This window comes from Opisthocomus hoazin, chromosome 15 (genome assembly GCF_030867145.1).
Source record: "Opisthocomus hoazin isolate bOpiHoa1 chromosome 15, bOpiHoa1.hap1, whole genome shotgun sequence".
Classification (NCBI taxonomy): Eukaryota; Metazoa; Chordata; class Aves; order Opisthocomiformes; family Opisthocomidae; genus Opisthocomus; species Opisthocomus hoazin.
The window spans coordinates 22,543,278-22,570,464 of NC_134428.1; the positions used below are offsets into that span (position 1 = coordinate 22,543,278).

Here is a 27,187-nt window from a genome sequence, read left to right on the forward strand (position 1 = left end):
AACCACTCCCCTCCCCCTCGCGCGCGGGGCCCTCGGAGCCAGCCCAGTCACCGCGACCCCGCGAGGACCCCGCCGCGGGGCTGCCCTCAGCGCTGCCGCTCCCACCGCCCGCGCCGCCTCCTCCGGGCTCCCCAGCAGTGGGGAGCGGGGCCGCTTCCCCTCCCGCCGAGCCGCGTTCTCCGCCCTCCCCCGGTCGATGCGGGGGGCGCGCACGGCGCCGGCGGGTTTCCTTCAGGCAGCGCGGCGGGCAGCCCAGGGGGCGGCCCGGGCGGGAGAGGCCCCGCCGGTGAGGGCGGAGCGGAAGCGGAAGCTGCGGCCGGCGGCAGGTGAGCGGGGCGGCGGGACGGGGCCTGTTCCTGTGCCGCCAGCACTGGCCCAGCCCCGGGAGGGACCGGGGGGCCTCGCCGGGGTGTTCAGTGGGAGCTGGCGGCGGCTGCTCGGGGGCGGCCCGGGGTGGAGGAGGGGCGGCTGTCGTCTCACCGCGCTGAGGGGGAAAAACCAATCTGCTGCGGCGGGGCAGGGCCTGCGGGCGGCCCCGGGCGAGGCTTTGCCTCTTCCCTCAGCCCCGTGAAGCTCGTTTTTATCATCCGAGTAGAGAGTGGCAGATGGGCGGGGAAATACTTGTAACAACTGTTTTCATTTCGGGTTTTTTTTCCAGCGGTTCTCGGGATTTGGCAGCGCCCGCCCGCCCCGGGGCAGGCGAACCCTCGTTTCCCAGGCAATGCCCAAGGTGAAGAGGAGCAGGAAGCCTCCCCCAGATGGCTGGGAGCTGATCGAGCCAACGCTGGATGAGCTGGATCAGAAGATGAGAGAAGGTAAGCGGCAGACCTGGCTGCTCTCAGGGACGTGTCCCTCACACGAGCTCATCAACAAGGGCAAGTGCAGGGTCCTGCATCTGGGGAGGAACAACCCCAGGCACCAGTACAGGCTGGGGCTGACCTGCTGGAGAGCAGCTCTGCGGAGAGGGACCTGGGTGTGCTAGGTGGGTGACAAGGTGACCATGAGCCAGCAGTGTGCCCTGGCTGCCAAGAAGGCCAATGGGATCCTGGGGTGCATCAAGAGGAGCGTGGCCAGCAGGTCGAGGGAGGTTCTCCTTCCCCTCTACACTGCCCTGGTGAGGCCCCATCTGCAGTGCTGTGTCCAGTTCTGGGCTCCCCAGTTCAAGAAAGATGAGGAGCTACTGGAGAGAGTCCAGCGGAGGGCTACGAGGATGGTGAGGGGACTGGAGCATCTCTCCTACGAGGAGAGGCTGAGGGAGCTGGGCTTGTTCAGCCTGGAGAAGAGAAGGCTGAGAGGGGACCTTAGAAATGCTTTTAAATATCTGCAGGGTGGGTGTCAGGAGGATGGGGCCAGACTCTGTTCAGTGGTGCCCAGCGACAGGACAAGGGGCAACGGGCACAAACTGAGGCAGAGGAAGCTCCAGCTGAAGATGAGGAAGAACTTGTTCCCTCTGAGGGTGACGGAGCCCTGGCCCAGGCTGCCCAGGGAGGCTGTGGAGTCTCCTTCTCTGGAGATATTCAAGCCCTGCCTGGACGTGGTGCTGTGCAGCCTGCTCTGGGTGACCCTGCTTGGGCAGGGGGTTGGACTGGTTGACCCACAGAGGTCCCTTCCAATCCCTGCTATGCTGGGATTCTGTGATCCTCAGCTATCTCGGGGAGCACAGTTGCCCCCACGAGTATGGATTGACTTTTCCTTATATCCACCTGCAGTGACACCTCAGACTGCGCCTGGGCCAGCACCGGTCGCTTTTCCCTGGGTGTGCCTGGTCGCAGAGCGCAGCAGGTCGCTGTACAGCTGTTGTAGGGCACGCCACAGCTGAGCCCTGGCTGAACGCACTGGTGTGCGTGGAGGGACGGGTAGTTCTTGTCCGTGCTGTTGCTCTGGTCTGACGAGGCAGGGCAGCCGTGAAGTCACCTGCTGTCCCCATGTGGGTCACGCCATCCCCACTGTCATTCTGTTTTCATTTCCTAAAGGACCGGTTCCAGGTCAGGTCCCTTCCATTTGAATCTTCTTCCTTTAAGCTCAGTCTTGTCTCTGTAATGTATCAAAGTTCTTGGGGCGGTTTATTGCGAAGTGACTAAGGAAATAAGTTGTTCTGCCTGAAACCGTCAGCTGGAACCTGGTGTTTGTGTTCCCTCCCAGCGGAGACCGAGCCTCACGAAGGGAAGAGGAAAGTGGAATCCCTCTGGCCTATCTTCAGAATTCATCACCAGAAGACACGTTACATCTTCGATCTCTTCTATAAAAGAAAAGCTATCAGCAGAGGTGAGGGGTGCAAACGTGTTACCCCGGGCTGGGGCAAACGGAATGGGGGAAGCTGGTGGGATCGATCGGGTTTCTGGGGAGGGACGATGGAGGGAAGGCTGGCGGCTGCCTGGCTTTCGCTGCTAGTTACTACAGCTAGTAATCCCCGATAGTGAGTCTTCTGGCCCTTCCTGAGAGCTACTGGTGATGGTGTCTGCTCCTCTGCAGAGCTCTACGAGTACTGCATCAAGGAGGGCTACGCTGACAAAAACCTGATCGCAAAGTGGAAGAAACAGGGCTACGAGAACCTCTGCTGCCTGCGCTGCATCCAGACGCGGGACACCAACTTCGGAACCAACTGCATCTGCAGGGTCCCCAAAAGCAAACTGGAAGTGGTAAGGGTTTGCAGCTTGGTCCTCGGCTGGCCCAGGCCCTTGCGGCACCCGGTCTGACTCCTCTGGGGTCAGGGACAGCGGAGGAGGCAGTGCTGTCCCTTCGGGTAATTTCCCCTAGTTCTAGCATTTTCTGTCTTTGCTGGTAGAGTTGGCATCTAGTTGGTTCTAGAGTTACTGTCAGCTTTGGCATGCGGTCATTTAAAGTCGTTAAAGTACAGGAAACAACAACAAAGCAGAGGGCAGCAACCCTTCCCCCACAGCGCCTTTCTCTGGTCTGTCTGCTCAGGTCACTTGGCTGAAAAACCCTCCTCGTGTTTCTTTTCCAGGGGAGAATCATTGAGTGCACTCACTGCGGATGCAGAGGCTGTTCTGGGTGAAGCCTTTAGCCGTAAGACTGCTTTCTGAACCCTGAGGGGTGTCATCCTACGCCGGGGACTGTCGGTGCAGTTATAGCTGCCTTCTGTGTGATTGGGTATTCCTGTATAGCAATTAAACCAGCAGCGTATTCACCTGGATCACGGATACAGCGGTGGTTGTTCGGGAGTAGGTTTTTGTGTGGCTGTTGATTTTAAAATAAAACCTGCCTTCTTGAGAGTGGTGCAATCGTCCGGCAAAACGTTTCTAGGCCCTTCTTCCCCTGCTGGGTGTGCTTCGGTTGGTTTGGCTTAAGGTTGCTCTGCGTGCCGCGAGGTGTTCTGAACCAGCTCGTATCCCTCTTGCTCAGCTAACTGAATTTAAAAGGCCATGTGGAAAGGAAATAGTACAGTTCTCAAAGCTCCCATCTGATTTAAGCTTGTTTTGGTTTCGGCTGCCGCCGGCAACAAAAGCGCCACGCGGCCGCCCCTCCCCCCGCCGGCGTGCGGAGGAGAATGGAAAGAAAGAGGCAGAAACTGGTGGGTCGGGATAAGGGCAGTTTAACAGAACAGCAAACAGAGGGAAAACCGGAACAACAACGATACAAATAAGGAGAAAACACAACAACGAACCGCAGGACCCAGACAGCACCGGCGCCGCGTCCCCCCAAGCCCCGAGTGCCTTCCCGCTGCGCCGCCCCCCCCACCGGAACCCCGCGTGACGTCACATGGTATGGAATACCGGGCTCTGTTTGGCCAGGTGGGGTCAGCCCCCACCCCCCGGCTGTGCCCCTTCCTGGATTCCGGTGAAAATTAACCCTGTTCTGGCCAAACCCAGGACATTATCCACCCCTTATTCCATACCATCTACGTCATGCCCAGGTCCCCCATTGTCCAGTTGATCACCACTACTTCTCCTGTCTCCAGATATCATTCCCTTAGTCTATGGATCATCACTCTAAAGTGTCCGTTGAGTTCGTTTAATCCATGACTTCAGGCTCCATCTGTCGTTATGGTCTTCTGTGGCAGGGGAGGTGATGTGTGGTGATGGGCGGTCACTTGCTGCATCCGGAGCTCACGGCTGATGCATCTGGTGTGGCCCGTGCCCACAGTCTGCAGGAGATGTTGATCTTGATGAAGTTGCTGGATGCCAGTTGTTGAAAACCAGGTCCAGTTCCATCATTGCTGTGCTCTGCTAGGTTTTCATCGAAAAAGTCCATCCTTCTTTAATCTGGAGAATTCTTACTATGCTACTACTGGTACAAAATATAACAATTATAACAGTGATAACAGACAGTGACAGGGTTATTTAACAACTAACTTTATACAATTTATTTATGGACTATTCTCGCCCAAAATTAAATCCCCATGAGGTACACATCGGACTTCCCCATCCTTCCGCATTACCCACCAGGTACACCCAGGTCCTTGAGCAAAAGCAATCCCGCGGACGGGCTTGCCTTTGCCCGAGGCAGGCGTAACCCAAACCGTCTTCCCTAACACGTTCCGCATGTGCACTACAGGGACTTTATCCCCTTCTACGGGGCGCTGAGGTTTTGACTGGGCAGGACCAGCCCGGTTGGTGGACCCTCTGGTGTTAACCAACCAGGTGGCCTTTGCTAAATGGGTATCCCAATTTTTGAAAGTCCCACCCCCCATTGCCCTCAAAGTGGTTTTTAGCAGCCCATTGTAACGTTCGATCTTTCCCGAGGCTGGTGCATGGTAGGGGATGTGATACACCCACTCGATACCGTGTTCTTTGGCCCAGGTGTCTATGAGGCTGTTGCGAAAGTGAGTCCCGTTGTCCGACTCAGTTCTTTTGGGGGTGCCATGTCACCACAGGACTTGTTTTTCCAGGCCCAGGATGGTATTCCGGGCGGTGGCATGGGGCACAGGGTAGGTTTCCAGCCATCCGGTGGTGGCCTCCACCATTGTGAGCACATAGCGCTTGCCGTGGCGGGTCTGTGGCAGTGTGATATAGTCAATCTGCCAAGCCTCCCCATATTTATATTTTAGCCATCGTCCTCCATACCACTGAGGCTTTACCCGCTTGGCTTGCTTGATTGCAGCGCATGTCTCACATTCATGGATAACCTGTGCAATAGTGTCCATGGTCAAGTCCACCCCTCGGTCACGAGCCCATCTGTATGTCGCGTCTCTTCCTTGGTGGCCCGAGGTGTCATGGGCCCACCGAGCTATAAACAGTTCACCCTTATGTTGCCAGTCCAGATCCACCTGAGCCACTTCAATCTTAGCAGCCTGATCTACCTGGTGGTTGTTTTGATGTTCTTCAGTGGCCCGACTCTTAGGGACGTGGGCGTCCACGTGACGGACTTTTACAGCCAACTGCTCTAGCCGGGCAGCAATATCTTGCCACAATGGGGCAGCCCAGATAGGTTTGCCTCTGTGCTGCCAGTTGTTCTTCTTCCATTGCTGCAGCCACCCCCACAAGGCATTGGCCACCATCCAAGAGTCGGTGTAAAGATGGAGCACTGGCCACTTCTCTCGACTGGCAATGTCTAAAGCCAGCTGGATGGCTTTCACCTCTGCAAACTGGCTGGACTCACCTTCTCCCTCGGCCGTTTCTGCGACTTGTTGTGTAGGGCTCCATACAGCAGCCTTCCACCTCCGCTGCTTCCCCACAATGCGACAGGACCCATCCGTGAACAGGGCATACTGTTTCTCATCTTCTGGCAGCTGGTTATACAGTGGGGCCTCTTCAGCACGTGTCACCTCCTCCTCTGGCGATGCTCCAAAATCTTTGCCTTCTGGCCAGTCCATGATTACCTCCAGAATTCCTGGGCGACTGGGGTTTCCCATTCGGGCGCGTTGGGTGATCAGCGCGACCCACGTACTCCACGTAGCATCGGTGGCATGATGCTTAGAGGGGACCCTCTCTTTGAACATCCAGCCCAGGACCGGCAATCATGGAGCTAGGAGGAGCTGTGCTTCAGTGCCGACCACTTCTGAAGCAGCTCGAACGCCTTCATATGCTGCCAGAATCTCTTTTTCAGTGGGAGTATAGCGGGCCTCGGATCCTTTGTATCCCCGACTCCAGAACCCCAGGGGTCGACCTCGAGTCTCCCCTGGTGCTTTCTGCCAGAGACTCCAGGTTGGGCCATTCTCCCCAGCTGCGGTGTAGAGCACGTTTTTAACATCTTGCCCTGACCAGACTGGACCAAGGGCTACGGCATGAACTATCTCCCGTTTAATTTGTTCAAATGCCTGTCGTTGCTCAGGGCCCCATTCAAAATCATTCTTCTTCCGGGTCACGTGGTACAGAGGACTTACAATTTGGCTGTAATTTGGGATGTGCATCCTCCAAAAACCCACAACACCCAGGAAGGCCTGTGCTTCCTTTTTGCTGGTTGGTGGAGACATAGCTGCTGTTTTGTTGATGACATCCATTGGGATTTGACGGCGCCCATCCTGCCATTTTACTCCCAAAAACTGGATCTCTTGCGCAGGTCCCTTGACTTTACTTCGCTTAATGGCGAAACCGGCTTTCAGAAGGATCTGAACTATTTTCTCCCCTTTCTCAAAAACTTCCTCCGCGGTGTCACCCCATACAATGATGTCATCGATGTACTGCAGATGTTCTGGGGCTTCACCCTTTTCCAGTGCAGTCTGGATTAGTCCATGGCAAATGGTGGGACTGTGTTTCCACCCCTGGGGCAGTCGATTCCAGGTGTACTGGATGCCCCTCCAGGTGAAAGCAAACTGTGGCCTGCACTCTGCTGCCAAAGGGATGGAGAAGAATGCATTAGCGATGTCAATTGTAGCATACCACTTGGCTGCCTTTGACTCCAGCTGATATTGAAGTTCTAGCATGTCTGGCACAGCAGCACTCAGCGGTGGTGTGACTTCATTCAGGCCACGGTAGTCTATTGTCAGTCTCCACTCTCCAGTAGATTTTCTTACTGGCCATATGGGACTATTAAAGGGTGAGCGAGTTTTGCTGATCACTCCTTGACTCTCCAGCTGGCGGATCAGCTGATGAATGGGGAGAAGAGAGTCTCGGTTGGTACGATACTGTCGCCGGTGCACTGTTGTGGTTGCGATGGGTACCTGTTGTTCTTCAACCCTCAGCAACCCCACAACAGAAGGATCCTCCGAGAGACCAGGCAAGATGGACAGCTGTTTAATTTCTTCCATCTCCACAGCAGCTATGCCAAAAGCCCACCGATACCCCTTTGGGTCCTTGAAATAGCCTCTCCTAAGATAGTCTATCCCAAGGATGCACGGAGCCTCGGGGCCAGTTACAATGGGGTGCTTCTGCCAGTCCTGCCCAGTGAGGCTCACTTCAGCCTCCAGTACACTCAGCTCTTGGGACCCCCCCGTCACTCCCGAAATGCAAATGGACTCTGACCCTTTGAACTCTGATGGCATTAAAGTACACTGTGCACCAGTGTCCACTAGAGGTTTATACTCTTGTGGATCTGACGTGCCAGGCCACCGAATCCACACCGTCCAATAGACACGGTTGTCCCTTTCCTCCACCTGGCTGGAGGCAGGGCCCCTCTAATCCTCATCAGAGAATTTGCTGCTCACCTGCTGTAAAAATGATTTGGAGGTCCCCTCCAGAGGATCAGAATCAAGGTCAAACTGTCTACCTGGTCTGGAGAGCTGGCTGCTGGAAACTGGAGCGGCATTTTTCCTAACAGAATCCCCTTTTGTGATTGTTTTACCTCGCAACTCACGTACTCGTGCCTCTAGACTTGAGGTGGGTTTTCCATCCCACTTCCTCATGTCCTCTCCGTGGTCACGCAGGTAGAACCACAGGGTGCCCCGTGGTGTGTAGCCTCTGTATTCCCTCTCCTGAGCAGAGAAACGCTTGCCCCTAATAGCTGAGATGCGGGCCCGCACAGGTGGGGAGTAGGACATATCCTCTTTGAATTGCTGGAACTGCCGGGACAATTTATTCACAGCTGAGACAAGGGAGGAAGAGAGACTTTCCTCATATTGGCGGAGTCTGACAGCCACCTCATCCACTGTTGGTGCGTCTTTACCTTTCCAGTTTACAACTGCCAGTGAGTTGGCATGTGAGGAGGGTGCGCTCCGCACAAACTTCCTCCACATGGATTGTGAGCACTGGAGTTCATCTGGGTCTGTGGGTACCTGCTCATCGTCTGTGTCACAGTAAACCAGCTCCCGCACAGCCAATTCCCTCAAGTACTGAATACCCCTTTCCATATTGGCCCACTTGCCAGGATAGCATACAAAATCGTCACTGAAGGGGTACCTCTCCCTCACACCTGACAGAAGTCTCCTCTAGAGGCTGAGGACTTGTTCCTTTTTCCCAATGGCCTTGTCAATGCCCCCATCCCTGGCCAGGGATCCCAGCTGCTTGGCTTCCTTGCCCTCTAATTCCAAGCTGCTGGCCCCGTTATCCCAGCACCGCAGCAGCCAGGTGGCAATGTGCTCGCCTGGGTGGTGGCTGAAATCTTTCCGCATGTCTCGCAGCTCGCCCAGGGACAGGGACCGGGTGATGATCTCTGTCTCTATCTCCCGTGATGACCCTGGCTCATCGTCATCCCTCCCGGAGCGATCTGCTCTCTTTGCGTCTTTCTTTAATTTTACGGGGGCGACTGCAACCGGCACAGGTTGGTCATTGGGCTCAGCCACTGTGCCTGCTGCTGGAGCTGCAACAGCTGCCGTGCCCGCCGGGGGAGCCGGGACCACACCAGTGGCTGCAGCAGCCGTGGTGCCGGTCGGGGGGGCTGGGACTGCCTGCTGGGCTGGAGGGGCTGCAGGGCCGGCTGGGGGGGCAGCGCCAGCTGCAGTGCCTGCCGCTTCGTTTCCCCCCCTTTCCCCTTTAGGGCACTGAACAGTGTTGAACATGGCTCGGTAGGCGTGGGCCAGACCCCAGCACGTTGCTGTGATCTGTGTCTCTCTGGAGTTCCCAGGGTGGCAGCACACTTTTTGCAGATATTTTACTAGTTTTTCCGGATTCTGTACTTGCTCAGGGGTGAGTTTAAAAAACATCGGGGGTGTCCACTGCCCTAGGTACTTGCCCATGCTGTCCCACACACCCAGCCACTCACAGCTATCCGGCCCCGGGGCAGGTCTCTGCACGATGTTCTTAACGACTTGCTTAACCCTAAACAAAAGCTGAAACCCATTCAGGAGGCAAAACAAAAGGAGAGTGCTGGCCTGAGCATCCCACGGGTACTCGAAATTCTCAAAAGCCGTTAGGACCAGCTTGAGGGAAAGAGGGGGGGCGAAAGAGTGGGGGAAGGTATCCCCTTCGGCTTTCCCCACAGACTGGGTTTGATTATTCACAAATTCTAAGACATAGGACCCGAAGTACGGAAATGACCGCAGTGCCGCATGCAAATACAAGCCTAATTTCATACACAGTGATGCTATCATGTCATAAGTCGACATCGTACAGTACAGTAAAATCATAATCCTGATCCTTTTCCCCGCGATGATGAACAGCACCACAGGGAACAAGTACAGCAAGTACGGATTCAAAAACCACAGCCATCTGATGCAAGACAGAAACATTTTTACCGGCGACTATTTTAACACAGAAAAATGCGTATAACAAAATTTAACAAAATCTAAGAAAGCAGTTTTAACACCCGTTGCTCAGCCCTGCCGTTATCCCCGCCCCACGTCTGGGCGCCAATTTAATGTTTTGGTTTTGGCTGCCGCCGGCAACAAAAGCGCCACGCGGCCGCCCCTCCCCCCGCCGGCGTGCGGAGGAGAATGGAAAGAAAGAGGCAGAAACTGGTGGGTCGGGATAAGGGCAGTTTAACAGAACAGCAAACAGAGGGAAAACCGGAACAACAACGATACAAATAAGGAGAAAACACAACAACGAACCGCAGGACCCAGACAGCACCGGCGCCGCATCCCCCCAAGCCCCGAGTGCCTTCCCGCCGTGCCGCCCCCCCCACCGGAACCCAGCGTGACGTCACATGGTATGGAATACCGGGCTCTGTTTGGCCAGGTGGGGTCAGCCCCCACCCCCCGGCTGTGCCCCTTCCTGGATTCCGGTGAAAATTAACCCTGTTCTGGCCAAACCCAGGACAAAGCTCTCCCCTGCTCTTGTGTACGAGGAGGCTAAATTTCGCCAGAACCCTCTGCTAAGGTTTGTAACCTGGAATCAGTGCGCGGATCCACCCGGGAATGCCAGCAGTCCATACCCACCAGCCACGCAGTAAGTGCCCAGATACACCCAGAACACAGGACTGAGACAAAGCTAGCGCTGAGCTAAACCACTGTTAAATCGGATTTTGCTTCTCACTTGTTTAGCACAGGGTCTGTTAAACTACAGCCTGTCTATCCCTCTGCAGTTTAAGGAAATTCCCTGAAAAGGTATTTGCTTCTCCCTAAAAGAAAGGACAAGTACTTTATTATGTAGTTAGCACAAGAACTTGGATTCACAGAAATACAAAGCAGCTTTACTACAAGACAGTTTAAGGGAGCGAGTTCCAAGTCCTTCTGGCACAAGGAAGACGCAGGACATCGGCGTCCTGCTCACTGCGGCTTCTGGCCTGGCTGCTCCTGCGCGGCCTCGTCCTTACTGTCCTCTACCGCACGTTTCACCGTTCTGTATTTTTCCCAGGGGTGGGGGGTCTCCTCTCCTGCCATTACTTTTAACCACCGATAGTAGTAGCCGCGGAAACCATCAACTTTCTCCAGATACGGGTTCTTTGACTTATACTGCAAACAGAAATCCAACAAAACAAGTTTCTGTTAGAAGAGAGCTCGCTCCAGCACCAGCACGCGATAGCCACGCGCTGCTAAAGGAACGGCTGTCAGCCAGAGCAGACACAGCCAAAGGAAAAAGGCTCGGGCAGACGCCCGCGGTTCCCCTCCCTTGCCGGTGTCCTCCGCGACACCGTCACGCTCTGACCCGTCGTGGCTGCTTACCCTGTCAAATTTTGGAGGGTGCCGTGCTGCGAACTCCAGCTGGCGGATGATAACTTCATTGGGAGGCACCTGGTTATTCCTCATGTCGCGCAGGATCTCTGTCAGGTAACTGTAATCCAGCTGCCTCACAGCGGCAGCGATGAGGGTGCTGTAGATGTACTTGTTGGGAGTTACTCCAGACCTCTGGAAGCAACAGATGCTACAGTTAAAGTTGTAAACTGCCCACTAGTGCAGGATTTCTAGAAGGAAAAGGCACGCAGGCGTTGCTTACCCAAGGAGCAAGGCTCTCGCTCCAGAACCCATGTAGCAGCTTCTCTGGTGCCAGCACACCCCTTCCCATGAGCCCTCTCCTAGCCCAGCACAGGTATCGGACAGACCACCTGAGCGGGCACCTACTCTAGAGCTGCGTGGTTTTGGAGCGGGAGCACAACCCCTCAGCACAGAAACCTCAGCAGGTCTTTTTAGAAGCGTTGACGCTTCAGTCTGCCTCTTCCTGCAGCTCAAATCCCACCCAGCAGAAGTTTTGTTATTACCTTCAAATCTGAGAGTAGCTGCAGTCCGTCCTTCTCCTGGTGGCAAGCGATTGCCAAGCTACAAAATGTCTGGAGGTCAGGCGACAGCCCCCTCTTCACCAGAGCCGGCAGCACGCTCTGCAAGATACAAGCGTTGGCATCAGTCTCCAAACGTCTGGCTGTAGCTTTGCAGACAGAGAGCTGACGCTGCTAGAACAGAATCCATAGACACTTAGAAATTAACATGAGCACTGGTTTGTGGCAACCGGTGTGAGATTCCCAGTTTCTACTGCAGGTAGAGAAACGGGTCTCACAGCGAAATACAGGTGACGCTGGAGGCCTGAGACAAGGAGGTAGTGACGGGGCTGGTTCTGTGTTTTTCTCACCTTTGCTCCTTCCAGGTCTCCCTGTTTACTTTTCTTCCTTATTAAAGTGTTGAAGAAGGTCACATCTACTTTGACTTTATGCTCATCTAGGAGTGCCAGCAAAGGCTCCGAGGGCCTTTGGGGTTCCACCAGCTCAGCCAGTAACGTAAACGTTTTAATGTTGGGTGCTGCATTGTCCTCTTTCATTTTACTCAAGAAGCCCTCCACGTCCCCCATCAAGGCCAGTCGATGGGACGGCGTGGCCACTGTCCCCAAGGAAACCACGGCTGCATCAGGCATCCTGGAATCCAGCAAGTTGGGCAGGCTGCAGAAATGCTGCTTCTGGCTTCCACGTGCTTGTTCCTGCTCCACCTTGTTGTGGCCTCTCATCATCAACGCTCCAGCCTGGCTGTGAGCTATGCTGGGGCTGTCGAGAGCAGCTGGTTCTGTCTCAGCCCCATTCACATCTTTATTTTGTTGCCGGATCAGTTCTTCAGGCTGCACCGAACTCTCCTGAAATAACTGCTTTTCCATAGCTTCCACATCCAGCTGGACAGCAGCTGCACTCTCTGATCCCTGCTTCTTCTGATTTTTCACCTTTTCCTTCTGCCTCCCGGGTGCAAGCCGCAGCTGGGACGAGTTCTCATGGGGGGGTCGGAGCAGGAGCTCAGAAGCCACGGCCGGATCACCTATTCCACAGTCTCTCGCCGCGCGCAGCATCAGATTGTAAGCGTGGCTGTCCGCCTTTATTCCAAGTTTAGTCATTTGTTGCCATACCTGCAGAGGGGAAGATGAACACCAGGTGTAGGTGATATTAAACAGAAGAAGCATTTCTAGCAGGCTGTAAGCGTCTCTGCCACACCCACTGTTACAGTATCGACTTGCAGAAAAGGAGCGAGCTTACAGCATGACGAGGTGAGGTCCCCCAGGACAGGGAACAGCCACCTCGAGCTACTACAGTCCTGCGGGACCATCCAGGGTGGTTTGCCAGCGTAGGACGCGTCCTGAAGGAAGTCTGGTTTACAGAACTTCTGCTAGGAGGAGCTGAACCCCTGCTATTTCGTGAGTTCTGAGCAACCCGCTGCCTTTTCCGTGTTCAAGTAATGAGTTACAGCACAGAAGCACTTTTTCCTCCCTGCTTAGAACATGAATACAAACCTGTAAAGCGTATCGGAAGCCATTTTCGGTGTCCTTTATGCAGCTCATGAGAAGGAAGCTGAAGGTCTCGACTGTGGGAACGTGGCCCTTATGCACAATTTCCTAAAAGAGGAGAGAGAGCATTGAAGTTCCCAGACAGTCTGTCACAGCTGGCTGTGAAGCTCAAATACCACTTTTGCCTTCTGGGGATGGAGCAACGACAAAACTTAGGGAGAACTCCCACTGGCGTGAGCAGAATGATCGCTCCAAGAGAAAAAAGAGCCCCAAAACGCCTGCACAGATCCTAGCTTCTCCCTGCGGGAGCTATGGGGAGTTGGAGGCAGGAACCGCAGTCCTTTTAGCTACTCCCACACTGACCCTTCTGAGAAGAGCTGCTGTGAGAGCTCTAGAAGGAGCTAGGTATCAATATGTGGGTCTTCAAAACAGACTGAGACAGACACAGTAGCTGTGAACCCCACAAAAACATTGTTCCTGAAATCTTTAACACACCAGAACAGAGTTTTAAAGCCAACCTCTGCAGCTGCCTCTTTTTATGTACTTCAGCTTAACGTTTGCCACGTACCAAAACAATTTCATTTTGTGAGACCAAGGATCAATGAAATATAAACACATGATCTGTAACCACCTCTGCTGGAAACGAAATGGAGAGGTCTAAGCAACACGGCAACTTCCAGGAGCTTTACCCGGAGCAGGCTACACTTAATATATTGAGAGAAGTCACGTATTTACCTTGAGTACGTCAAAGCTCATCCTGAGGTCGGAGCACAGGGCGCAGACCTTCAGCAGCGCGTGGTAGGTGATCAGGTTCAGCTCTTCGTTCTTGCTCTTCAGCTGCTGCTGTAATTTGAGCGCGCTCTGCAGGCCCGAGTCCTTCCAGGGCGATTCGGCACAGGCATTGAACAGGGCTGTGTAGGTGGCCTCTGTGGGAGTTAAGCCTCTTTTTTTCATCTGAGGGAAGAGAAGGAGAATCAGAACCAGCTTTTTAGGAAAGGACTGCTGGAATTTCATAACTTGGTTTTAAGAGTTTCAGGCTGAGATGCAAACGCTAACTCTAAGGCATTTCGCAGACAAAGTAACGCAACCAAACGCTTGGAACAGTTTTAGCTTAGAAAACGTAAGGAAGGTTTGAGAAAGGAGAAAATGTGAACCTACATCGTTGTACAGCCTGAATGCCTTTTTCACGTAGCCAACCCTGCCGCAGCCGCCAATTAGAACAGTGTAATTGCTTTCTTCCGGCCGCACGCGCTCTTCCTTCAGCATCTGCACCTCAAACAGCTCCAGGGCCTCCGCCAGCTACGGGGAAGAGGAAAATCCACCATGAGGCAGCCACAGAATCAATTACAATGGATCGTAATATACACAGCTGTGGGCAGGCTGTGGTAGAAGTCCTACAGAGCACGGGATGCTCACAAATTCTTATGTTGCTTCTTTCTGTAAAGATACTAAGCGACCGGACAATGTGGGTGGGACAGAGCTGCAGGGCTTTGGGATGAGAAGTGGCGGTAGGCAAATATTAAAGCCAGGACTGCTAGAGGGGACAGCAGACTGATGGGATGGTGACAGGGCTGAGGAAAGGTACAGGTTGCCCAGGGAGGTTGTGGATTCTCCTTCTCTGGAGATATTCAAACCCTGCCTGGACAAGGTCCTGTGCAGCCTGCTCTGGGTGACCCTGCTTCGGCAGGGGGGGTTGGACCAGATGACCCACAGAGGTCTCTTCCAACCTCTACCATTCTGTGAAAGGCTCCATTTGGAGAAAAAGTAAGTGTCTGGCCATGCTCCACACCGCTGGGCTAACTCCATTGCTGGTTTCGGGGGCAGGCAGAGGAAGGTGGAGCCGTCTGCGCGGCCCCATCGCCCAGGCACTGCTGGCGGGAGCAGAGGCCGCCTTTCCCCCCAGCAAGGCCGCGCTGCTCCTCGCTCATCGCATCGCATCAAACCCCAGAGGGAGCGGCGGGCTCGGGGCGCACCTTGTCCTCCGCGATGAGGGCCTTGCACTTTAAGAAGAACCAGTGCGGGGTGTGCCTGCGCCGGGGCTGCCTCTCCGCTTCCTCCTCCCCCTCCTCCTGAAGCCTGAAGTTCTGCAGGCGCGCTGTGGCCTTGTGATAGTGCTTCCTAGAGGAAAACTTATCAGACAGCGTCCCGAACTCCACGCCTTCCTCTTCCTCCTCCTCCTCCTCCGCGCAGCCGCCGACCCCGCGCTCCCTCAGGGCGCTCCCGGGCAGCGACGAGCGGAACGGCCTCCGGTGCGGCAGCGGGCCTGGGGGTCGGAGCAGGGCCCGGGGCTGCTCGGGGACCACCCACCGGCACCGCCAGGCGAGCGGGGCGAGGAGCCGCAACGGCCTCATGGCGGGACCGGCACCGGGACCGGGACGGGTCCCCGGCTCCCCTCACCTCAGCCACCGCGCCTGCGCGGCCGGAAGGGGCGGGAGCGGAGCCGAGCGGAGCGCTTTGATTGGCGGAGGCGCGCCCGCTGCCCGCTGGGCTGCCGGGGTCGGAGGGGACTCCCGGCATTCCGCGGGCGGGCGGCGCGGGGCGGCCAGGAGCTGCCGCCGCCGCCTCCCCTCTCCTCAGGCGCTGCCGGCGCGGAGTGGAGCGGGCCGGGCCGGGCCAGCCCGGGCCCGCCCGCCCGCCGGCCCCCCCCCCCGCCGCCACCATACCCCCCCTGCCGTCCCGCTGCCGCCGCCCCCCGGCTGCCACCATGCAGGAGCTCATCGCCAGCGTGGATCACATCAAGTTCGACCTGGAGCTGGCGGTGGAGCAGCAGCTGGGGGCGCAGCCGCTGCCCTTCCCCGGAATGGACAGTGCGTGCGGGCACCGGGCGGGCCGCGGGGCTGGGGCCGGAGCACCGGCTGGGCTGGGGCGGCTGGGGGGGGAGGGGGAAGGGAGAGGAGAGGGGAGAAGGGGGTGGGGAGCGTCCGGAGGGTCTGAGTGCCTTGCTCGGGCCTTACCCTTAGATCCACCCAACTTCTGCTTCCCTGGGAGGTTTCTGTCTCAAACCAGGTCTCTTTCTTGCCTAATTAATGGAAGCTGCAGTTAGGGCCCAGCCAGTGCCCTGGTTGCCAAGAGGGCCAATGGGATCCTGGGGTGTATTAGGAAAAGTGTGGCCAGCAGGTCGAGGGAGGTTCTCCTCCCCCTCTGCTCTGCCCTGATGAGGCCCCATCTGCAGTGCTGTGTCCAGTTTCTGGGCTCCCCAGTTTAAGACAGGTGAGGAGCTACTGGAGAGAGCCCAGCGCAGGGCTACGAGGATGATGAGGGGACAGGAACATCTCTCCTATGAGGAGAGGCTGAGGGAGCTGGGCTTGTTCAGCCTGGAGAAGAGAAGGCTGAGAGGGGACCTTAGAAATGCTTACAAATATCTGCAGGGTGGGTGTCAGGAGGATGGGGCCAGACTCTGTTCAGTGGTGCCCAGCGACAGGACAAGGGGCAACGGGCACAAACTGAAGCAGAGGAAGTTCCAGCTGAACATGAGGAAGAACTTGTTCCCTCTGAGGGTGACGGAGCCCTGGCCCAGGCTGCCCAGGGAGGTTGTGGAGTCTCCTTCTCTGGAGATATTCCAGACCCGCCTGGCCGCAGTGCTGTGCAGCCTGCTCTGGGTGACCCTGCTTGGGCAGGGGGTTGGGCTGGGTGACCCACAGAGGTCCCTTCCAACCCCTACTGTGATTCTGTAATAAAGTCGAGGCATGATCGTGACTAAACATCACTTTCCCGTGCAGTACTTTATTTTTCATCCCATTGTGGTAGATGAGGCATTTTGCTGGCAGGGAGACTTCATCTTTAGGTGTATCTGCGGACTGGTCTCTCAGCCTTTTCCTCCAGGCTGATAATCTGACACAGGTGGTCTCAGGAGACTCGTGGTTTGCTGAAGTTTTTGCCTGGGCGACTAAACTTGTGTTTTAACTCCCTTGAATGCTGTGGTTCCTGTTGGTCAGGGTCAGCAAGGGATAACATGCTAATGGTTGTTTCAGGCTGTTCTGGTCAAAAAATACAAGACTGTTGTTGCCAGGACTGTGAACACAGGGTGCAGTGACATGAATGACTTAGCAGCAGAGGAAAACCCCATCAATAGAACCCAAATATCTGGGAAGCAAAACAGGCACCACCAGATCTCTGCAAATCCCCCTCAGTGTCCCCCAAGAAGAACACAGGTGTTTGCAAGGGCCAGACTCGAACATGGAGCTTACGCGGGAAAGTAAATTCCCCAAGACAAAACACTTTTATTTGGATGTTGAGGGCCAGATTGTCTTTCTGGGGAAGGAAACATTTTACAAGTTGTCACAAAACATTGTTAAAATTAATTGTGTTTCTTTGTTCTCTCTACAGAATCGGGCGCGGCTGTTTGTGAATTTTTTTTAAAAGCGGCCTGTGGAAAAGGCAAGTAATATTTCCGATACAATTATACTCAGGTGGATGGAGGGGGTAAGCTAGATTTGCTGGCACTGTCTACAGTACTCATCTTTTTTGTGACGACACGGAGATAACCTCGCTAGAGGATAAAATCAGAGGATGTTGGAATAATTGCAGCAATGGTGAAATAATGGTATTTTTTTTAAGAAGCTGGGAGGTGAATAACTAAAGCTACTGGTAAAGGAAGGCTTGAACGTACCACAAGCAGACCTTGCTGTGGCCGTGCCTGTGTTAGTAGCTGTGGGTTGTGGCTGCCAGGATTAAGAGCTGCTGACTAGGTTGCTTAGCTCGTTAGAGGCTTGGCCCCTGTGGCTGTTGCCACTAAAGGCTGAATTTGTGAGAAAAAGTGATGCCTTCTGAAACCCTGCTTGCAGAGAGGAGCAGAGTGTTGCTATTGCCCTGTGCCTTCTTGTGTGGCAGATTTTAATCATTCTTCTTTTCCCTTCTTGTGCCATCCTGCTGCAGGAGGCATGTGCCCGTTCCGACACATCAGCGGGGAAAAGACGGTCGTTTGCAAACACTGGCTACGAGGACTGTGCAAAAAGGGAGACCAGTGCGAGTTTCTGCACGAGTACGACATGACCAAGATGCCTGAGTGTTACTTCTACTCCAAATTCGGTAAGGAGCGTTGTAGCTCCTACTTAGTGTTCCTTGCTGGCGTGGGAGTCCGGTGAAGAGGATCCTGGTACATCCCTCTCATCCGTCTTCAGAACATCGCAGTTCTTCTGTGTCTGCTGATATTATTAGATTGTAATTTTTCAGATCTGCTTAGTCCTTCGCCTTATTATCCCACTAAATTTGTGACGTATTGTAGATCGTCTTTTCTCTCAAGAGCTCGTCCCTTGGGGTAGAGGGGGGAAGTTCAGGTTTTTACTGGGTTTTATGCCTTGTGTTCTGTTTTGGGTATGAGATGAGTAGGCTGAGCAGTTGGTCTTTGCATGACTCTTATTTTGGGGAGCTGATGAGCAGCAGAGGGCATGGGGGTGCAAAACTTTTATGCACTTGCTTTCCAGCTCTGGAGATCTGGACATAATGAGGCAACTTGCTGTCAGAAACTTACAGTCTTGTAGGTTTCCTTGGATTGAGGTTAGTGCGCAATTTGTAGTTTCTCCACACTTCTGGTGCACTAAATGTTTGGTTTTTGTTATCATGACTGCTCTTTCAAATTTAGTTTCCGCATTGTTTTTAAAAGCACGCATAAATAATCCAGTCTGGAAGAACTTTACTCACCGGGGGTGAGTCCTTGACGTTCTTCGTGTAGGTTAAGGCAGGCAGTAAGACTGTTGTGCCTGAACTTAGTAATGTTGGTAGCAGCTTTGTGGGAGCTACGTGATCCAGGTAACGTTTTGAGAGTCCTATGAGCTGATCTTTGAGCTGATCACAGCTGACTAAGAAGTGTGTTTGCCTTTGGTACAGGGGAATGCAGTAACAAAGAATGTCCATTCTTGCACATCGACCCGGAGTCTAAGATCAAAGACTGTCCCTGGTATGACAGAGGCTTCTGTAAACATGGTATGTATGTCGCACAGTCGCAGCTTCTGTGGCTATAAATCAAGGGTAGGGTGTTGCTATTCTTTCTGTATGTGATCTGCTTGTGTACTTGCTACTACTGAGTGCTGCGGTACGTCTGTGTGGAATGTGAACTACTGAGCTTTGTGTTGCAGGTCCCCTTTGCAGACACCGGCACACTCGAAGAGTCATTTGTGTGAATTACCTAGTAGGATTCTGTCCAGAGGGGCCTACCTGTAAATTCATGCAGTGAGTATCCTTCCGGGCTTGTTCCGTAATGCTGTGCTTCCCTTCTAGTCCGGTACATGTCAGATGAGGGTGCTCCAGTGCTTCCCAGTGGCTCTGGAGATTTGGCCAATGCTTAGCTGGTTGTAACGATTCGAGGATATGGGGCGGGGAGTTACCAGTGAGACTCCAGAGTGGCACTCAGATGCCATCGGTGCAGTGGGATCTTCTGGTTTGCATTCCAGAAGACTTCACAGCTAGAGGGATATATGACCTACTGGATTGTCATTTTTGTATGTGTAATTGCTGAGCATCAGAATGCAGAGAGAAGTGGGGAGGGCAAGATCTGTTTCCTGTGAGCTGAATTTATTTGGCTGAATGTCCGTTCTGTTGTTTGTTGTTATTTGACTGAGCTGGTGGCAAAATGTCAGCGTATGATTTGGGAATCAATTTTCTTGTTTCCGTCTAAACCAGCCCTCGATTTGAACTGCCAATGGGAACCACAGAGCAACCACCACTGCCTCAACCGACACAAACACAACAAAAGGTACACAGTTCCCCTGCCTCCCCTGCGCACCCGCCTCAAAGCATTTCCCACAGTGCTTTAAAAGAGGGTGTATTGGTTAGTGGTCAGAACTGGACACGTGGGCTCTTGGATATGGCTTGCTGGAAAGCCTTGGAGAAATACTGAACGAGGGAGAACCTTTCCTATTTTACAACAGAGTGTGATACTTTTTGGTGGTTAAGAACTTGGAGACAAATCCTAATGAACCGCAAAGCACTGTCCCTTCTCTTTCCTCCTCCCAGCCCGCTAATGTCCACCGTCTGATCAGAACGGTGCTGCTGCTTTCATCCTGGGACCGTGGTGTTTTGCTTTGTTCTGTTTCTCCCCTCGCCTTGGTTAACCTTCTCGGTCGTTAGTACTGTGCTCCAGCTCAGAGCCCAGCAGTGGCAGTTGTGTTGCTTGGGCACTGCCTGGCAGGGAGGGTGCTGTGCCAGAATTAAGCAGTGAGCAACCCTGAGTGCTGTTAGAGTGCTGAAAGTCCTACAGTTGCTCCTACTTTATGTGGAGGTCTAGTCACAGAATGCTCTCACATGACATAGAAGCACATCATGTGTGGTTGTGCAGCAATCTGCCAGGTTTTGTAATCTGTGTGACATCTCTGGGTGATGGCAATGATATTTTAGCAGCTGAAACCTACTCGTTAAATCTGCTTTCCAGAGAAAAGCAGGATTGCTGGGCTTTGTAAGCCTCAGTGCTTGGTTTCTTCTCTTTGGTGCTCCAGCTGGCAGAGCACCCACACACGGATTTGGAGGAAAATTGATCATTTGATATGTGGGGTGCTCTTTTCCCTTCTTAACAAAATAACAACCATAAAGGTCTTTATCATTGATGCACTTAACGAGCCAGAACTCCTCTCCTACCCAACAGAGGACACCCCAAGTCATTGGAGTCATGCAGTCTCAAAATAACAACAGTGGGAACAGAGGACCCCGGCCGTTGGAGCAGGTCACCTGCTACAAGGTAATTCGGGGGAGGGGGTGACGAGGGAAAGCAGAGGGTGCTAGACTGAAGAAGGACAGTGCATATTGCCTGGATGACATCATGCTGCTTTGCTGCTGATTGCTTGTCGCGGGCAAAGGAACAGGCTGTTGTGACGAGGGGTGTTGGTCCTGCAGGTTTTTTTCACAGTATGAAGAGGTTCACGAAATGCGTGCTCTGCTCACCAGATGCTGCGTTTTGGTGCGTGGATACAGCTGTGGGAATTAGCGTTGAGTTTGGAGGCTGCTGGTTTGCTGCTCAGGGGCTTGCTGTGACAGTTAAGGCTGCTGTAGCACAGACTTTGCTCGTCTGCTGATGAACAGGAAACCCTACCACAATGACAGTTGAAGGAGACTGCTGAACTGTGTGTTTCAAGTGAAGAGTTAATATTAGTTTTGTCTCATGAGTTGATTTGCTTACACTTGGTGACTGTTAGAAAGATTTTCTTCTTCCTTGGTAGCCTGGAAGGTCCTTGTGAGTAACAGAAATTGAATATGCAAAGGCTGTGTGACATTTCAGCTGTAAATGCACCCCATTGCTATTAAATGAAGGAATGAGCTGTTCATCTTGGTTGCTCATTGAGGAGCACCAGTAAAACTTTGACACAATCAAGTTTCCAGCTCTGTTTATTTTTCCACAAAAGCCCCAACCCTAGCCACTAGAAAAAGGCAAAGAATCTTCTTGTTCGATCAGCATCGACAGTTATCTTGCTGTACATGCCAGCTTCTGTGCCTTGGGTGCTTGTTTGGGTAAAAATTATTGTGATCGGACAGGGATATTAAGTAGCTGAATCCATTTCACTGAAAACCTGTAATAGCTGCTTGCTCTTTTAGCTGCAGGTAAATTACATAGCTGGAGTATGCTGTAGCATCAGATACTGACGTTTCTCTCTGGGCTTGAATAGCTTCAAGGTGCAAAGTCATAAACCTCTTGTTCAGATGCGCTTTTCTCTGTCTAATCTGGGACAGCCGACCCAGAGAGTCCCCCTGTGTCTCTGATGTAGGGCGTAGCAGATGGAGTAGTCTTGGGAACCTCAAACACTGAAATTCTCCCTGTGTGTCAGAGCCCTTTGCTGTTCGCAGTGGTGTGCTGAGAGCTTTCTCCTTTGTAGTGTGTTGTTACAACATGGTGTCAGGTTGCTCCCGGCACAGAAGCAGCTTTTGCTCCAAGGAGTGGAAATAGCCCCTGAGTCGTGCCCTTTGTGACACCACATTTCACTTCACCTGCTAAATGCTGCATCTTCCGTACGCGGAAAAGCTTCTCAGTCGGAATGGTTGCTGGCTACCTCAAAGGCAGCTAGAGGGGGAAAAAGCTGTAACTGTGTAATAACTCATCTCTCTTTCTCTTGCAGTGTGGTGAAAAAGGTCATTATGCCAACAGATGCACCAAAGGACATCTGGCCTTTCTCAGTGGACAGTGAAAGAGCAGAACAAAGAGTGCGAGGGAGCTGTTAACACTGAGAAAAGGTTTCTGCCTAGCACTATGTCTTGAACTATTAATCAGGTTGTTTTTTAATGCCATTACTGAAAGAACTGGTCAGAGGCTGGCTGCTGCTAAGCAACATTTTTGTAATTGTCCACAAGTTTTTTTTATGTTTTAACCTTTTTAAAAGAGATTTTGGCCTCCGCCTATATTCATTGAGCCCTGCTGAAAGGTAGATCTAAAAGCCCAGAGATGTGCGAACCCCTCACCGGTGCAGCACTCCACGTAAACACACCTTACACCAGTGTTTCTTTAAAGTGTTTTCCTTCTGCCACTTCTCTTTTGGAGAACCTGCAGCGTTTCAGCCCTCCCTGTGGAAGCAGGAAGCCTGACTGGGAAAACTAGTAGTTGAAATGCCTTCCCTTCAGTGAGGAAGCAGGGATTCTGCTGTCCTGTAGCTCTTAAAAAGCAAAGTCGTGTTGCCAGGTACAGCCTGCTGTAGTCAGTAAGCCTGGCCTGGTGGCTGATGTAACGCATCACGTACGCCAGGCTGCAAAACTTTCGTCCACTTGCTTTGTTTCTGTGCTTCGTGCTATACTGAAGGTTAGAAATCGATCCTCTGGGTGAGAACCGATCAAGGGGAGAATAAGTTGGCGTCTCTGTGGTTAGCCAAACGATGAGGAACTGTGATTGTAGGAAAGGCGCATCTGTGCTCATTTTCCGTTTGCAAAAAGCACGGCTTGAAGCGTAGGAATAGAGGAGCCTTGTCTCAGCCCCCGTCATCCAGCTCACACTGAGCAGGTATTTCCGTAGCCTAAAGAAGACTGAGAAGTGGAGATGTGTGTTCTTATGGAACACTGCTTTTAAAAGCGGTAGAGCATTCTTCCGAGAGCAATTTTTGCAAGCCAAAACCCATTTATTTTGTGAGACGACTGTTTCAAAAGGGCCAATGAGAAAATGTGAATTAAAAAAAAAAAAAAGTTGCACCTACAGTATGAGCCTTATTGATTCTAACCCATCTCTCATTTGCTGACTGCCTTTATACTTTGGTTTTATTGAAATGTACTGATGGAAAAAGCTGGCTGTGAATTTATTTTTAAGACCAAGGTAATATGAGTAGATTGAGAAGTGCCCGGAGCCTGTGTTGGTTTGAACGACTGCGGTTATTTCACTGTGGAGAGTCGGAGTCAGTCAAATAGAAGTTTCAGCTCTCGGTGACTATGGTATCGCAAGACATCAGATGCTTTTCGCAACACGTTGTGCCCCTGAAAGGCTGAGCAGCGGCCAAGCTGTGAGATGCGCTGTCTGCGTGTAACGAGGCACCCAGAAAGGGAACTGAAGCCCCTTGGTGTCTGGCTCAGGAGTTTGTGGTCTTCACTACCCAAACAGATGTTTTCCAAAGCTGAAAGCCTTCCTGTCACCACTGAAGCTCTTGAGAGATCCGTCCTGTCCCTTAACACGTGGTTTTCGTTCTCCCTACGATCCCGAAGCGGACACTGCAGTTGTACCCACGGTGCCCAGCTGCAGGGACAAGGCTCAGCAGTGTCGCGACAGCGGGACGCACTTGCTTAGAGGGGAGGGCGAGGAAGGTCATCAGGTGCAGCCAAACCCACAGAGGCTCCCTTAAGCTGCATTTATGCACAGTGTCTTCTGTTGAACTTCTCACCACTGCATTTAAGTCAAGAAGTGGAGTTTTCCTTTGGTTTAACTTCATGGCCCTCTGTTAAAGGTCTTTTAAGCTTATACCCATTCAGAGTAACCTTCCAGCTGCCTTTAGTAATGAAAGTAGATAGTTTTGATAGAAATGGGCTATCAGCAGTAAGAAGCATTAGCGTCCCAGTGACATAACGAGAGTGGGAGACCCCTTTTAGCTCAGACAGTGCTCTGCAATGATGGGAAACTGCCCCAGTACCCACAGTCTCTGGGTGAAGGCCTGACTGGGATTCGGGAGCACATGGCCGCACCAACAGGCTACGTAAAGCTCAGATGCTGGTCTTTCAAATCAAAATCCTTTCAGGCAGTTGTCCAACCTGTAGGTAAGGGCTATAAAGAAGCAATCCAATGCTTTTTACTTCTATCAACCAGTTAAATAGGAATCAATTGCATTGGTTTTCCCAGTTCATAATGCAACCCAAGTAGCAGATGCTTTCCCAGCCACCTCTGAGCTTATCCTTGAGGGGTGAAACTCAAAAGACTACAAACTCATTTGTGCAGTACAGTTAACATGCTGGCTATGAAGAGCATCAGCTTAGTAAGGGTAAAGTGTATGCACTTTATTATTGGTTGTAATAGTACAGATTTTAATATGAATAGTTCTGATGTCTTCTGTCAGGATAACTGTTCCAGTAGCCGAGTCTGTTCAAGCCCTGCACCTTCACGCTTCAGTGGTACTTCCTGTGGCGGTCGTGCTCTGCATCAAAGAAAAGCAAGTCAATTTTATTGGAGTCACAAGGAAAAAAACCACCGCACCTGAAATTACAGCAGAGAAAGCCCTCTAAAAAAACATCTGAGCGTGCAGTTTCTAAGTACCAGCAGGTCAGATAGGCAACAAGATCCGTGCTTTCTTTATCGCCAAGAAAATACTGGCCATCTGATAAGTTACTAAAAGCATTCAAGTTCTCCATAGCTGGAAGAAGTCTGCTTGCCCACAGTCTGGGATTCTAGCAACAGTTAGCACAGCCTTCCCTTTTAAAAGCAGCAGCCGATTATTTGTTTTTATTGCCCCAAGCAATCTCCTGTGCTGTGCCACACATGCTCAGCCACACTGCTCTGAACTTACTCAGGTGACTGTAGCTCCAGATGTAGCTGATGACAACATAACCAGCAAGCACCATGCTGATCCCTCCGAGGCCCCCTTTCTTGACGTTGATGTATTTATTGTAGTATCTGTCGTAACCTGAGCAGGAGAAAAGTTTTCATGGCAGCCAGGTGAGTTGCATATTTTTTTGTGTCAGAAAGAAGCAGCCTGGTTTCACAGAACTTCAGAAAATTGTTTCTAATGAAACATCCGAGGGGCTCAGAAGCAAGTCTGAGAGAAGGCAACCTGTGTGTTTGTTGGTTGAGCAAGGTGAACTCCAATTCTTCTCCTAAGTAACTAGCGATAGGATGAGAGGAAATAGCCTGAAGGTGTGTCAGGGGAGGTTTAGATTGGATATTAGGAAAAATTTCTTTACTGAAAGAGTGGTCAGGCATTGGAACAGGCTGCCCAGGGAGGCGGTGGAGTCCCCATCCCTGGAGGGGCTCAGAAAACGTGTAGATGTGGCACTTTAGGTATGGTTTAGCAGGCATGGGGGGGTTGGGGTGACGGTTGGACCTGATGATCTTAGAGGTCTTTTCCAACTTTAATGATTCTATGGTTCTAAGTTAATAGTGCTAAGCCTAAAAAATGGGGGGGGGGGGGGGGGGGGGGGAAGCCATTTATCATTTTTTCCTGAACATTATTGTGACTTCCGTGAGCTCAGGCTGCTTTGGAATTCCATAATTCTTTCATGCTAGGGCACACACATTATGTAGCATTTGGTATTTTGTGTTTAAATCTACCCAAATGCCTTACCTGTATCTACAGCAAGTGGCATCAGTCAAAACTTTTGCCAAGCGATCTATAAAAGCCCTGGGTCCTTTCTTACCATCTTTAGGGATCAATTGCCTTTTTTTTTTTTTTTTTTTTTTTTTAAATTTACTTGTGATGTTGGGAAACCTCCAGATTTTCAGCATACCGGTTCAGGAGTCAGGTCACTCCCTATACAAGAAAGAACACCGAAAACAAACCTCTGGCGGATAAAGCCCACGCGGGAAACACATTTTCGGGTGGGAGAACAAGACGCGACTGTCCTGGGAAAGCCCAAACCGCCGCGAAGCAGCCCCGGTGCTGCCGGACCCTCTGCCCCAGCCGGCAGCCGCACCGGCAGCCGCGGGCGCTACGCGGGGTTCCGCCGAGCTCCAGCGGGAAGAGGCGTTCGCACCCTCCGGGGCTTCGCCGGCCGAGGGGCCGCGGAGCTGCTCCCTCAGGGCCGGCTCCCCTCAGCCCCCCCCTCACCTCTTCGCACGGCCCCCACGATGCCGCCGGGGGTGAAGTCTCTCATGGCCAGCCAGGTGGGCAGCTGGCCCAGCTTCACGTCCATCAGCTTCGTGTCCTTGAGGGGAACTGCGGCACACAGAGAGAGACACGGAGCCCGGTCAGAGGGGAGGGGAGAGGGGAGCGGGGCAGCCGCGGTCACCTTGGCAGCCCGCCGCACTCACCGGGCGCCTGCGCCATCTTGCCACCGCTGCTCTGCGCCGCCGCGGGGGATGCCGGGAAGGGGCGGGGCGCTGAGGCTCACGGGAGGAGGGGCCGGCGGGAACCCGGATGCGGGCGCCATGTTGGGCGGGTCGCGCCGCGCCCCCTCAGGTCGGGCCCGCCCAGGCCATTTTGGTCCCGCTGCCGCCTTCTCCCCGTCCCGTCTCCTCGCCGGGGGGGTCTGTTCCGCAACGGCGGCTGCCTCGGTCGCTACAGGCGCTGCGTGGAGGGCTGGCTGTGCGGGTGGGGCCCCGTCACGGGGCTGGGGGCACCCGGAGGGGTTTGCCGTCCCTGCCCCGCTCCAGCAGGTCTCCTCGGCGGCAGGGCCCCTCGTCCGGAGGCGCTGGCCCAGCGATGCGAGGTGACTCGGGGCTGGTGTCCTCCAACACCCCAGGGCAGACCAGCTCCTTGCACGGTCCCTGCAGGATTGTGAGAACAGCAGGGAGAGAAAAATGCACCAGTCTTCCCCGCGACAGTCTTACAGGGGCTGCTGGTTTCCCACAAATGAACTTTTTTCAGCGTGCTCAGAAGACACTGCAACCCTCAACGCTGTACATGTGCATTTGCAGATAGTAGATACTGCAACATACATTTAAATTTGTTGACGTACATTGTAATGTAAGAAATGAGGGCTTCTCAGACCTCTTCGGGGGTCACCTGCCCTCTCCTGCAGTCTTCTTGGGTGGCTTCAAGGCGAGAGGAGAAATGTCAGACTGTATTTTTCACAGGGACTAGGTGACAGACGAATAATGCATCGTGTGGTCCCATTTCAGTCCCCGCTCGGGATTCTTCCCTGTGGAAGTACACTGTGTTTTACTACAGCTCCTCTGCAAGGGTGGCAAAGGCAAAAGGAGAGGCCAGGCCTCAGTGTATGATGGAAATAAACCTGGATGACTG

At 53.1% G+C, this 27,187-nt stretch overlaps 4 protein-coding genes across 4 annotated transcripts; 2 read left to right on the plus strand and 2 right to left on the minus strand.

Moving 5' to 3' along the window:
• Positions 1 to 228: 228 nt before the first annotated feature.
• BUD31 (BUD31 spliceosome associated protein) lies at positions 229 to 3,242 on the plus strand. Its single transcript, XM_075436477.1, has 5 exons — positions 229 to 326; positions 659 to 815; positions 2,143 to 2,265; positions 2,473 to 2,639; positions 2,966 to 3,242. Exons 2-5 carry the CDS (start codon positions 722 to 724, stop codon positions 3,014 to 3,016), a joined length of 435 nt encoding a protein of 144 aa, XP_075292592.1. The 5' UTR covers positions 229 to 326; positions 659 to 721; the 3' UTR covers positions 3,017 to 3,242.
• Positions 3,243 to 9,486: 6,244 nt separating this feature from the next.
• Positions 9,487 to 15,315, minus strand: PTCD1 (pentatricopeptide repeat domain 1). Its single transcript, XM_075436264.1, has 8 exons — positions 14,879 to 15,315; positions 14,064 to 14,204; positions 13,641 to 13,859; positions 12,912 to 13,013; positions 11,775 to 12,530; positions 11,410 to 11,526; positions 10,877 to 11,059; positions 9,487 to 10,666 (listed from the first exon to the last, which is right to left on the minus strand). The coding sequence occupies exons 1-8, from the start codon at positions 15,254 to 15,256 to the stop codon at positions 10,481 to 10,483; spliced, it is 2,082 nt and encodes a 693-aa protein (XP_075292379.1). The 5' UTR covers positions 15,257 to 15,315; the 3' UTR covers positions 9,487 to 10,480.
• Positions 15,316 to 15,555: 240 nt separating this feature from the next.
• Positions 15,556 to 23,150, plus strand: CPSF4 (cleavage and polyadenylation specific factor 4). The gene is made up of 8 exons (XM_075436265.1): positions 15,556 to 15,712; positions 17,232 to 17,282; positions 17,781 to 17,933; positions 18,732 to 18,827; positions 18,980 to 19,073; positions 19,524 to 19,596; positions 20,482 to 20,574; positions 21,944 to 23,150. Exons 1-8 carry the CDS (start codon positions 15,610 to 15,612, stop codon positions 22,010 to 22,012), a joined length of 732 nt encoding a protein of 243 aa, XP_075292380.1. The 5' UTR covers positions 15,556 to 15,609; the 3' UTR covers positions 22,013 to 23,150.
• Positions 23,151 to 24,266: 1,116 nt separating this feature from the next.
• On the minus strand, positions 24,267 to 26,340 carry ATP5MF (ATP synthase membrane subunit f). The gene is made up of 4 exons (XM_075436266.1): positions 26,254 to 26,340; positions 26,051 to 26,158; positions 24,794 to 24,910; positions 24,267 to 24,424 (listed from the first exon to the last, which is right to left on the minus strand). The coding sequence occupies exons 1-4, from the start codon at positions 26,267 to 26,269 to the stop codon at positions 24,396 to 24,398; spliced, it is 270 nt and encodes an 89-aa protein (XP_075292381.1). The 5' UTR covers positions 26,270 to 26,340; the 3' UTR covers positions 24,267 to 24,395.
• Between the last annotated feature and the right edge of the window lie 847 nt (positions 26,341 to 27,187).